Genomic DNA, 13787 nt, shown 5'->3' on the forward strand with positions numbered 1-13787 from the left:
ACCATGTTTTGGGCTCAGCAGTCATCCCACATGCCAACTGGAAAATTCCGGTCAGCACCTGTGAACTAGTCTTAACAGGCCCTTTAATTGGCCGAATGGGCTACCCACCATATCTGAGCAGATAACCATTATATCCCCAAGCTTCCATGAACAAAAATGACCCACTCATGGCCTGCAGGTAGAATCATGGCGGGAGACTGGCCGGTCATATGAATTTACGGATACATCCGCCTTCCATTTCATCTCCTCAGGTAAATGGAAATTCTCTCCTAAATTAGTTTAGGCATAGGTACATGAAAACCTTGTGCTCATATCAAAATTAATTAAATTGTAGCAGTACAGACACAACATGGGGTAACTTCATAAATGATCATTGCATTCAGCTTTTTCAAGTGCACCAAATTGCTGCCACCATTAAAATGGCTTTATAGACTGTAATTGTGATTGATTGTCATCACGAAGCCTGGCCTGCCACATCAGTGAAGGTTCAATGAGAAGGTCTGTATTTACGTTGTTTGCTCGTTTTGCCTCTTATTGAAGGTATGTGATATGGGGGACGAGGGGCGTGTGGAGTTCAGCACAGGATCAGTTTCGGCTGTGATGCCTCTCTGGTCTCAGTCATTGTCTAGTCTCCCATGGAGAATGACTACTTGAGGAGATCCTGAATAATGGTACACTGCCTACAGAACACCAGCAAGAGTCAGTATTTCCAGCAGAGAAGTGAGGAAACAAAGAGAAGAGAGGCAAATCAGGAGTGTTACTCAGCGAGACTCTTCCATAGGATACAATGGCTCTAATGTCACGTTGAGATGTCGTATATTAGATCCTTCATTAATTTGTGGAGAGGGATCTTCAATTATTAATGGAGGCTCATCTTTGTCCTGAGAAACAGATTGAATGATATGCCTATTCCTCTTATCGATTACAGCCTCACATTTCAATGACTTTGTTCTTCAGAATATTAACAATACAGAAGACAGTTCATTAAAACACTAATGTAACATGATTAGACTGATTATACTAGAGGATAGTTTCACGATGATACAGAAAGGAGAAGCCAAGCCACAGAGATCCATGTCATTTGTTGACTAGCCAGACAGAATTGAACAATTGCAAAGAGCAGTCAGTATGCTATTTTCCAATGTGAGTCCATTTTAACACTTGAAAATGGATGTGACCCCAGGTGTCAGCAAAAGCACAACACCAATAAAGCAGCTTGGTAACGATTTGATTTGATTTTGATTTGGCTTATTATTGTCACATGTATTAGCATACAGTGAAAAGTATTGTTTCTTGCGCGCTATACAGACAAAGCATACCGTTCATAGAGAAGGAAATGAGAGAGTGCAGAATGTAATGTTGCAGTCATAGCTAGGGTGTAGAGAAAGATCAACTTGATGCAAGGTAGGGATATTCAAAAGTCTGATGGCAGCAGAATTAAAGCATTATTAGAGAGTTTAAAAGAGTTAGAATGAAGTTTGAGAAGCATAGAACAAGAGTGAAAGATAGAATTTGAAGATATGCTGGGCACAGCTTGCAAGAAGTCGCCTCGCTCCGGCGCCATCTTGGATAAATTCAGTATATGATTATTAAATTGTGAATTATAGATCAACTCACTCAGCATTCCCTCTTCCCAACCTCCCTCCCCTCCTCCACTCACTCAACTGCCATTCTTCTCAACCTCCCTCTCCTCTTTCACCTCACTCACTCACTACTCTTAGAATCCCTACCGTGCAGCAAGAAGTCATTCGGCCTATCGCGTCTGCACGACTCTCTAACAGAGCACCTTGCCCAGGCCCTATCCCCATAACCCCACATATTTACCCCACTAATCCCTCAAACATCTTGGGACACTAAGGCAATTTAGCATGGTCAATCCACCTGCACATCTTTGGACTGTGGGAGGAAACTGGAACACCCAGAGGAAACCCACGCAAACACAGGGAGAACGTGCAAACTCCACACAGACAGTGGCCGGAATTGAACCTGGGACCCCGGCGCTGTGAGGCAGCAGTGCTAACCACGGTGTCACCCTCCTAATCTCCCTCCCATATTTACTCATTCAGCAGCCCCTCTTGCCAACCTCCATCCTCCAATTCATTCTCGCTCAGCAGTGCCCCTCTCCCCTTCCACCCCACCTTTTGCTTTAGTTGCCAGTGCCTGTCTAACAGACAGGCCATCCTGGGCTAAGGAGTTTCTCCAACAGGCAGACAGATTTGAAGCCAGCATTCACCTTCTCAGCTCAGCCACATGCACTCCCAGTTTCTCCTGCACTCCAGTAGTGACTGGCACTGCCTTGCCCGTCTGTGCCAAGTCTGTGCACTAACAGCCCAAGCCCATTTGGCACACACATTTTGGTTTAATTGGTGTTTTGGCTCACTTTTGGCCTTTTGCTGTTTGGCAGTAGGGATCTCGTTGCCGGAATTTTACCAGCACACTCACCCCGGAATCAGGATGGGCGAGGCTCGCAGAACGGCATTCTCCGTTGGCCTCGGGTGGGATCTTACGAGCATTGGACGGGGGAGGCGGTAAAATTCCAGCACATGAGTCCAGGGCTGTCCTGCCCGAGTCTCTTCCCCACCATTGTTGACTCAGGAAGGGGAGTATGCAACCTCAAATGTGAACTCTGTGACCCCCATCGGGAGTCACAGCTCAAAGTTTGGGATCCCCTGGCAGAGAGATAAAGAATGGCAAATTTATGGGAAACTGCCTTATGCTGAATTACAAAAAATCTTGGCATATAACTAAACCAAACAGTGCATTGGTGTAATTGGTGATAGAAAGATTTGATATCATCATTGATCACATTTATTGCTAATTTGAATAGCTTTTTAAATCGTGCAGAGTTGACGATAAGCAATCTCCAAATTAACTATCTCAATGGAAGCAGCTTCCAAATATCGGCCCCATTTTAACATAGAGTCATAGAGGTTTACAGCATGGAAACAGGCCCTTCGGCCCAACTTGTCCATGCTGCCCTTTTTTTTAAACCCCTAAGCTAATCCCAATTGGCCGCATTTGGCCCATATCCCTCTATATACATCTTACCTATGTAACTAAATGCTTTTTAAAAGACAAAATTGTACCCGCCTCTACTACTACCTGACGATTGGATATAGTTGTTCTAATGATTCCACTGGATCAAGCGAAGCTTGACATTCTCAATTGGTCTAAAATAGTGTTTGGAGTTATTAATTTATCCTATTTTGGTTATACCTAGACCAATATGCAGTAGAGAATATTCTTTATCAATCACAAAGGGTTCAGGCAGTGAAAAGTAATGTTCAGTCACCATTAGGAATAATACAAATGCAAATATAAAATACTGCAGATGCTGCAAATCTGAAATTGTACACAAAATACTCAGCAGGTCTGACAGCATCTGGAGAGAGAAATAAAGTGAGTGTTTCAGGTCTGTGACCTTTCATCAGGACTGGAAAAAGATAGGAATAAGAATACACATTCTGGCCAGTATCGGTCAGACCTGTGGTTCTGAGAGCATCAAGGTGCTGTGGTTGATCGATGTCCCAGTGTAAGATCCTGTAAACTGCTAAGTATGAATTTATGGTTATGATTCCCTGGAGAATGAGTACCTGATGTCCAGTAAAAGGTTCAAAACAGACGCCAGTCATTGTTCTCCATTTTGTCACCTTTGGCTATTTTTCGGGATCACTCAGCACAGAAGATAAGTTGTTGTTTAGGGCATCACCTGCCAACTCTATGAGAGAAGGGGAATGAAAACACTTGAGGCCCGAATTGAATTCACTTCATTTTGTGAGTACATGTGAAATATCCTGCAGCTGGAACCATTGGGTCACTATGAAGCATCTTGACTGCTTGTTAACAGTTGCCCTTTATTTCCTTCCAGAAGGGACCTTTCATAAACAACTTACAGACTGGTTGCACAAGATAATTTGTACTGATGTGAAGTGCTTTGGGTTCTGCTCTGTAATTAATGTCTGAAGTGACGAGAGGCTACAAAGAGAGAGGTTAAGTGAATGGGCAAAGCTTTGGCAAATGGAATATAATGTGGGAAAATGTGAAATTGTCCGTGTTGGCAGGAAGAATAAAAAAGAAATGTATTATCTAAATGGTGAGAGATTGCAGAGCTATAAGATTTAGAGGGATCTGGATCTGTCCGTGCATGATTCACAAAAGGTTAGTATACTGGTATAGCAAGTAATCAGGAAAGCTAATAGAATGTTATTGTTTATTGTGAGGGGAATTGAATATAAAAGTAGGGAGTTATGTTAGAATTGTACAAGGCATTGATGAGACCACATCTGGAGTACGGTGCACAGAATTAATCTCCTCATTTAAGGAAAGATGTAAATGTGTTAGAAGAAGTTCAGAGAAGGTTTACTAGACTAATACCTGGAATGGGCGGGTTGCCTTATGAGGAAAGGTTGGCCAGGTTAGGCTTGTATTCACTGGAGAGTAAGAGGTAACTTTATCGAAACATATAGGGTGGAATTTTCCCATTCCGCCTGCGGGAATCATAGTAGATGGGGCAAAACATTTGGCAGACCATTTAAAAGTCCGCTGACCTTGGGTGGGAATTTCTAGTCTTGTGCACGCGGCTGGAAAATTCCACCCACAAGATCCTGAGGGGTCACTACAGGGTGGAGAGGATCCTCGGGAGAGGGTAATTCCTCATGTGGGGAATCTAAAACTTGGGAATATTGTTCAAAAATAAGAGGTTGCTCATTTAAGACAGGAATGAGGAGAAATTCTTTCTCTCATTGTCGTGAATCTTTGAAACACTTTTCCTCAACAGATGGTGGAAGCAGAGACTTTGAATGTTTTTAAGGCAGAGCTAGCTAGATTCTTGATTAACAAAAGGGTGAAAGTTTATTGGAGGTTGGCAGGAATGTGGAGTTGAGGTTCCAATCAGCCATGATCTTATTGAATGGTGGCGCTGTCTCAAGGGGCTGAGTGGCCTACTCCTGCTCTAATTTAAATATATGTATATCCGTCAGGTTGTTTACAATTAGTGAGGTCACTTGGACCATTGCTTTAGTGTTTTTTTTCTACGTAGCCTGACCCTACTTTTCAGGTGGGAGCTGGGCAAGTTTCTATGAGTGGAAGAGAACAACTTGTAATTACGTGACACTTGGACACATAGAGTTGTAAGGACAGATGAATAAATAGGTTTGAAGATGCAACTTGAAGACAGAGAAGGAGGTAAGCAGTTTTAGGGAGAGAATTCCAGAGCCCAGGCAGCTGGTGAAGTGAAGGAAATCAGAGATGCTCACCAGGCCAGAAAAGGAGTGCAGAGATCTTGGAGTATCATAGGACAGGAGCAGGGGTTACAGAAGTAGGAATGTAGACATCTTTCTTAAACAATAGAGCATGGATGGATTAAATGAGACTAACAATAGCAAAAACTATGAGCTCCTGGAACTTGTTTGATGAACTTTGGAGAGGATTTCCCTTAGTTTATTTTCTGAAATTGGCCAAGAGTCTTTTTTTCACTTTTCTTGCCTCTTCCAGGGAGAGTGAGTTGATGGTGCGTATGGGTTATACCAGGTCAGGGTGGGCCAGACTTGCTGGACCTGATAATCTTTCCTTTTTGGGATGATTGTAAGTACTCTCCTCCTTTGCTCCCAATATCCTTTCTTTCCCAATATGCTTTATTCCTCTTTTTTTCAAACAGGGATTAGGCTATAGATGTCAGCTGATTCAGGAGACAGTTTAACACTGTCTCGGCATCACATTCTCTGCACAATCACATCAGGCTGATACAAATCCAAGCTTTTTATAAAAAAAACAGACTTAGTGTAACAGGAAACATGAGTAGGCCATTCTGTTCCTTGATCCAATCAGATCCATTATTCAATTGGATCATGTTTGATCTTTAGCTTAACTCCATCCTCCCTTCTTGGTTTAGTAACCCTTAATATCCTTCCGAACCAACACTTATCAATCTCTGGCTTGAAACTTTTTGATTGGCCCAGGCTCAGCAGATTTTTGCAGGAGAAAATTCCAGATTTTCACACCCCTTATGTGAAATATTTCTGATTTCAAACCTGAACAACTCTAATTTTCACCCACCAGTGGAATTGGTTTCTCCATCTCCGCCCCACTAAATCCTTTAATCATTTTAAACATTTCAATTAGATCACTCCTTGATCTTCTAGAGAATAAGTCTAGTTTATACAACCTGTTGTGATCATTTTACTCTTTTAGCCCCAATATCATTCTTTCGAACCTGAGTTACAAGCCCAGTATATCCTTCCCGAGGAGCGACACTCAACGAAATGCAGCACTCCAGATGGAGTCTAACCAGAACTCTGTTGTCCTTACACTGTGAGTGACTTAGTATCTGACAGTATAAAACCGATGTTTCACTCACATGTCCCACGGTACAAGTACAAGGCCAATACCTGGAGTATAACAACTTGCATGAAAAGTCAGTAATGGCCTGGAATGTATTTCCAAAACAAACACCATTAATTGTTTAATTGTCAACATCTCCTGTAACACAAGTTGATGTGGCCGGAGCAACAATACTAAGAAGTCACACACAACCTGATTCAGCTCAACTCGGCAAACCTATGTTATGTATTTTGCCTTGCTCTTGTCACAAAACAAATAAAGTGAGGGATTGTATCTTTATAATAAATGCGCCAGTTGGCTCCATTGCAGATAATGAACCAATAAGATAGCTGATGACTGAATCCAGAGGAGTGTTGAGGCCTATAGACCATCTTCAGCAGTTTAAACTCTGAATGTCCTCCTGCATGCCAAGTGCTTTCAGGTGATTGCCTTTTAGGATGGCTAATGACGTACAGATCTGTTTTTGATTCTCCAGTTGGACGCCACATGTAATATTGAACAATCTTCCTTCAATGACTGGTTCAGTGGGCATCTCAACTTCCAGATCGAGCACCAGTAAGTAAATAGGAAACAATTGGTAAGGCTGGGGACATGTTTCATAGAAGGGGAAGAGGGGGGTCATGGGGATAGGACACGCCATTATGATATTGGCTTTTATCACTTGGAGACCAAGGTAAGAACCCAGACCTGATGCAATGGCTTTCTCATGGCCTCCTGGACAGGACATGTTTGCTGTGACACTGCAAAAGTGTGTTCTATTCACAAAGGTGCTTCACCTTAATTAGTAAAACAATGGTCTAAATAATACAAATACTTGTAAATATATGATGCTCAACAACTACTTTGCTGCTGTATTTTAAATTGACAAGATTGCCATATCTCTGGGCCTTCCTATTCCTATTAGTGATTCTGATTTTAATTATCTATTCCACTGATTGCATTTGTTCTCCTTTAATACAGCACCACCTGAACAGGGTTGTTAATTCATATATTCCATAATTTGTGTCATGAATCTGATACTGCTACTTATTTGTAATGATTAAAGTCTGACTCTCAGCTGGTCATGTCCTTGGTGGGTGGCCTTGGTGTGGCATTGTGTGAATGCCAGAAGAATAGAGCCAATGCCAAGTGGTCCATTTGATGGGGGAAACAAGATGATCAAGGGCACAACACTATATAAACAGATACCGTTTCCCGCACTGATGATGTGGATCTGTGCCTCAGCCTTTCTGATACATACTCCTGTGCCTACATGCTCACCTGACAGAGGGGCACACCCAGGGATCATGTGTCTCAATTTGTAACAGAAATGTTTGTAATAGTCTATCTTACCATGCAGACTGCAGTGGTTCAACAAGGTGGCAACTCATTGCCACCTTCTCGAGAGCAACTAGGGATGATCAGAGACCAGAACCTCGAGGGCGTAACCTCAGAATGAAGGGATACTCCTTTAAAAGTGAGATGAGGAGGAATTTCTTCAGCCAGAGGATAGTGAATCTCCTTGCTACAGAGGGCTGTGGAGGCTTGATCATTGACTGTCTTTAAGACAGAGATAGATAGGTTCTTGATCAATAAGGGGGATCAAGGGTTATGGGGAGAAGGCAGGAGAATGGTGATGAGAATCTTAACAGGCATGATTGAATGGTGGAGCAGACTCGATGGGCCAAATGGCCTAATTCTGGTCCGACATCTTATGGTTAGTAATTGCTGGTCTTGCTGGAAACATCATGGACTGTGAATGAAAAAAGAACATCCTTTGTTGCCCAGGGCTCAGAGAATTCCTACCTGAGGAATGTTCTAATGAGGGGAAACGTCTAAACACTGATGGTGTGAGATGCAGTAAATTGATTTGGAGGTTGCTTTGGATTTCTAGCATTTGGCGTTTATCCATTTCACGATTTTGTGAGCTTACTTGTTTTATTTGTAACAAAGTAATGACATTTGTCTTATGATTAAAAGATGAGTATTCCTTCAAATGAGACTGATTTGAATGTTCTGAGAGTTATCTCAGAAGATAACTGTAATATACTCTGGCTGGAGGACACTGAATTTTTTTTTAAAAAACACTCGGGCGGCTGGCCAGTGCCAGTGGGAAGCCTGGTCCTCTCCGAAGGTCAGGCTTCATTATCATGCCATTGGTGCATGCCAAACACAGGCATCGCACTGCAGTCCCTGGCCTAGGGCTAACAGAAAGAAAAGGTGAAGGGGTAGAGCGCCTAGGAGTGGCAGGGGCACTTCTGTGCCTCCGTGGATTTACTTAACTTTTTAGGGTTTCTAGGTACAACTGGATGGAGAGTGCACAGTACAGGCTGTGCTCAGATTTTCCTATTATATCAGGTTATAATGTATGGCATTTGAGCCCGATTTGTTTAGGGACCCTGCCTCATCCAGGCAAATAGCTGTCCACGCAGTAAATACAATGGCTGTGCAGAAAGAGGGCAGTAAGTTCATCAAGTAGATTCCAATTCTACCAATGCCCTGATTCTGCAACAGAGTCAATAAATGGTCACATAGTCTTGAGTATAAGCAAAGGAAGGGACAATCTGGTTGGTGCAGGTGTGGAGTTAAAGGGAAAGCTTGATTTCCATGTTGGAGTTCCAAGTAACTGGTTGCAACTGAATAGTATTCAAACACCAGCCTCCTTTACAAGTGACGGCATTTAATTTCCTTTCTCTAATCCATATTTTTGCAGTCTTTTCCCAACAATGCCCCGTCACAATTACTACAAGATTGCTCCTTTAGTGAAATCACTATGTGACAAGCATGGTTTGAACTACCAGGTGAAGCCTTTGTTGCAGGCCTTCAAGGATATTGTAGGGTGAGTAATACACATACTTTATAATCACCTGGTGCTTGGTGTAATGATTCCAGTTTCCACACACGCAGGCTATTATTTTAACCCTCAATTATTTGGGAAATTTATAATGGAGCCTAACTTCCTTAAAATGGTTTTAATACACACAGACAACCTCAAAGCTGACGAGAAATGTTTAACTATGTGTTTGGCCTTTATTTCCTGTACATAATACAGGGTTAAAAACTCTAATTAAAGCTTGTTTGTTTCAAAATAGTCTGTGCTGATGATCTATCTGGGGAATTAGCTGTAGCTAGACACAGTGCAGGAAAGTTGATTAGACATTCACACAGATTGACATGACCCTGTTAAATCCGAACACTCAGTAATTAACTGACAGAACTGTTGCACCATTGATTCACACAAAGACTAGATGTTGCGAAACAACAGGCTTTTAACAAGAACAGAAGCGCTCCCAAACCAATGGCTAACCCGAACTGAGGCAAAAGGGGTGGAGAGCAGCCACCTTTATACCCTGAGGAGGGCGGAGCCCCAGATTGAGGCAGCAGGGGCGTGCCCAGGCATATCCCATATACAGACAGTATTACAATGGTTCACCACGAGAACTACCCCACAAGATTTTGCATTTTTAAACAAAATCAAACTTTTATTGTATAAAGAAGAAATTAAACAAAGTAAACACCACTAACTTAACATTATAGCTGATGAAGACTCATGCGATAAATTCAATGCTACTCGTTACTCCCCCCAAAAGTTCCCTTATCAAATCTTGAAAGTTCATTCATTCCTTAGGCCCAACCCAAAAGGTATGTCACCACTTTCCGCAATTTACATTAATTCTCCTCAGTATTCCAGCTTTCTCCAAGGTACAAGATGTTTGGGGATGCTTTTGACGAAGGAAACGTGCAATGTTTCCTTAAAGACCTCACAACTGTGGGCTTCTGAGCTCCTTGTTCTGGCTGATGCAATCTCCCAGTCCCCCAATCTAACTTCGGTGACAGCATTCTGCCACAGGCTTTGTGAGGACAGCTGTAGGTTTCTTCCTGTGGGTTCAAACTCGGCAAATCTTCCAGTTTCTTTCTCCAAAATTAAATTTATTATATTAAAGTAAGAGTAGACCTTCTGGCTCTATTAACCTAAGGAAAGACCTCCTATTGTTTATTGTTTTCACCCTTCTACCTTCGATCTTGTAAGATAAACAAAGGTTACCTTTTAACCAGGCTTTTCAAAGGTTTGATTTGTCTTTAGTGTTTTTGTTATCAGTTTTTTTTTAACCAGGCTTTTCAATGTATTTTATATTTAATCTCCAACCTAACAGTTTTATCTAAAATATTAATATGAACCATAAAACTAAATAGTTATAACAAGATGTAGTTGGTAACAGAGTGCCGGCTGGAAGGAGTTAATTGAGCCTACACATACGTGCTAATTGTGCTTTTTATGCACATTTCCTAGCATCAGTGTTTGTGTCACCACTTGCTCCCCCCCCCCCCCCCCCCCCCATCTGATTACCACTCCTCGTTAAAATCTGGATTAAAGATTATGCCACCTTGTCTAAGATCCCTACATTATGCATATGAAATATAGTGAAATGCTGGCGTCCCAGTACCAACCCTTGGGAATACCATTTATCACTACAGTCAATCCAGGAATAGTTCTCTTTATCCTAACTCTCTGGCTGGAATCTTACAGCCATTTGTGCTAGTGGGATTTTCCCATCCTGCTGCAGTAAATGGAGATTTGGCTGGGTGCCAAATTCTCCAACCTCGCTGCAGTGGGAGCATGGCGTGAACGGCTGGTAAGATGATGCCTCTTATATCTCTCCCTGCTTTCTATCCATGATACAAGGCTATTTCCAACTCCACAAATCTCAATTTTATCTAGTACTCTCTTCTGTGAAACCTTCCAGAAATCAACATGTACAATATCTATTGATTCTCCTATTTACCACCTCATTGACTCTGTTAGGCTAGTTTAATATGGCTACCTTTTTTTTTCCCAAAAGTAATCTTGTCTCCCTCTAAACAACATGTATATTTTTCTAACTGGCCCTTTACTTTGTTCCAGATGATGTATTCTCAATTATTCCATTACTGGCACTGATGTTTAGTTACCAGGTTTCTTTTCAACTTTGGCATGTGCCAAATGTTACACAATCCTCTTGGTATGATCCCCAAATCTAGAGAACTTTATAACTACTATTTTCAGCAAGCAAGTATCCAATTTATACAACTTCTATTGTGCATCCATGTTAAATGAGAGAAACATGTCAAAACAAATTGGACATTGATTCATACACACCAACCATTCATAAGCCAACAGTCAAAAGTAAATGGTCCCATTTACATTTCCCTAATATTTTGTAAATTGATCCTATTTAAGTCTGTCACTGATTTGTCTGATGTGCTACTTTTCTCCTCCCAGGTCCCTGAAGAAATCTGGTGATTTGTGGTTAGATGCGTATCTCAACAAGTGAGGCTACTCCATCAGTCCTCGCTTCTCTCTCTTCCTGTCTCTGTCTGAATTCCAGTACCATGTTGGAGTTCCTGTTTCTCTTGGAGTCTGTGTACATCTCAAATGGTTTCCACAGTATTAACAGGAAGCTGCCACTGGCTTTCCACATGACCTGACGAATGATCTGATCCTCAATTGATGGCTGGTGAAGAACACCTTGAATTGAATTGTTTTCTGCTCCACCCCCACCCCACTCCCATTCAGGCCTTGGCGGGCACCCACTGCCAATGGAGCAGACTTCATTTTAATTAGCTGAGACAAATGTAGGACAATGGGCTTGATTTTATTTAAGTTTGCTGACACTAAACAGCAAGTGCTGTGACACCTATAGTGTATTTTGTCAAGCAGTGCGAGAGGGAATCATTGCACCAGCTGTGGGAATATTTAACCTTCAGTTAAATGCACATTTGATATGATTCACTGTAGCTACTGCCATTTATTCAAGCAAGTGGCAAGGAGAAAGTGCAATGCACAATGACCGTTTTTAAAGCAACCAGCTCACCTCTTTCTAATCTTGGCAGGGACCATTTACTTAAATACATCTTTCTAAGATGCTGTTGAAATAATGCAGACACCCTGGTCACAGGCAGGGATTTAGAACCTGCATCCCTTCTCATTCGCAAACATTCCAAATGACAGCAGGTTGCAGTGGCATTACTGTTTCCACAATGGCCTTATGGATGAGGTTGGCCAGATAGGGACGAGGCCACTCCAATGTCAAACTGCCTGATAGCTCCACTGAATGTGATGCAGAGCCTTACAGACCAGATAGATCCTAGGTTCATATGCCCAGTCTGCACAGATCTCAGCCAAGGAGCAGGATTGTATGGCCTCGCTCATCCCGAAACCATAAACTCCTGCCCGAGGTCAACGGACCTTTCCATGGTCTGTCCCTCGCCCGCTCCGATTCCCGTGGCGGGCGGGATGGTAAAATTATGGCCAAGATGTCAAACTGATCTTGTTCTCACCAACATCTGCACTGACAGACTTTCTAGCAGAGATTGTAGCATAACCATCCAAAGCCAACACTTCTAGGATGCTACAATTATTCTTAGTCCCGGATTGGCAGAAACAATGATTGATCCTTGACCGTGAATCCCATTGCTGCCAAAAGCACTGTGTGGACATAACTGGAGGACATGAGTACACTCTGCTATATATCCTTTGGAGTCACAGAGCTTGCATTCATTAAGCCGTCAAAGATGGCACCTTGGCTGAGATACCAAAGGGCACTTGTGCCCACGGAACCAGTTACCCAGTGCAAATCATTGCTTCATGAACAGGTACTGGGGGCAGGGGGTTAAACTGTTGCTACCTCTTGTCCGATATTTAACTCTTACTCCTTGCTCCCGCTGCCCCCTCTTCCCTACCTACCATCACCAGAAACAGGGAACAAACAGAATGCTGCCATAAATTTGATGATATCCAGAGCAAATAAAATCAAGCCCCTTGAGCCTAATAACAAAAGAAAATGTTGAAGTTGTTACAAATGACCTGAGGAATGAATGGTTCTGTAGCAGTTTGGGGTGCGTTTCACTGATCTGGTTCTGTGCCGGTTTGGAGTAAGACCAAAATATAAGTTCAAACCGCCATAGACCCCTTTCTCACTAAACCCCCACCCCTTCCCTGCTTTCTGTAACCATGATCACTAGGTTCCCTACTTTGATGTTTGTCCTGTGTCTCTACAGCTGGTTTGTTATCCTAACAGGCAAATCTCTTTCCGTCATGTCTGTCCGTCATTTATAGTAACCAGGAGGACAGTGGTATAGGTAATTTTTTAATAAAATGACTAATCCTGTTTCTGGTACAACTCAATATTGAAATAATTGTTGATTTCCTTTAAACTCACCCATCCATTGGTGAATATTATTAGCAAGGAATGTATTCTTTAACTAACTTTAACATCATTCACTCACTCACCCCCACCAGCTGCATATATATGGCTATCACCGAGAATAGTTCCTATCATGAGTTAACTTGACAATAAGTTGTTTGAAAATTTAAATACCCATACACTGTGCTTTATAAACCAGGGACTAGATTCTACGCTACGAATCCACAGATGCTCTCAGTATCACAGGGCAAGGTAGGGTGAAGAAAAAAGCTAGGACACAAAGTA

General features: G+C 42.2%; 1 protein-coding gene across 1 annotated transcript in view; it reads left to right on the forward strand.

The window, feature by feature from the left end:
• Positions 1-13483, forward strand: part of LOC144498835 (acyl-CoA 6-desaturase-like) — a 61074-nt gene extending 47591 nt beyond the window's left edge. The window contains exons 10-12 of the mRNA XM_078220582.1: positions 6815-6894; positions 9032-9157; positions 11579-13483. Coding sequence (XP_078076708.1) covers positions 6815-6894; positions 9032-9157; positions 11579-11630 — 258 coding nt within the window. The 3' untranslated portion in view covers positions 11631-13483. The remainder of the gene's footprint in view (positions 1-6814; positions 6895-9031; positions 9158-11578) is intronic.
• Positions 13484-13787: the final 304 nt, after the last annotated feature.

This window comes from Mustelus asterias, chromosome 9, assembly GCF_964213995.1.
Source record: "Mustelus asterias chromosome 9, sMusAst1.hap1.1, whole genome shotgun sequence".
NCBI lineage: Eukaryota > Metazoa > Chordata > Chondrichthyes > Carcharhiniformes > Triakidae > Mustelus > Mustelus asterias.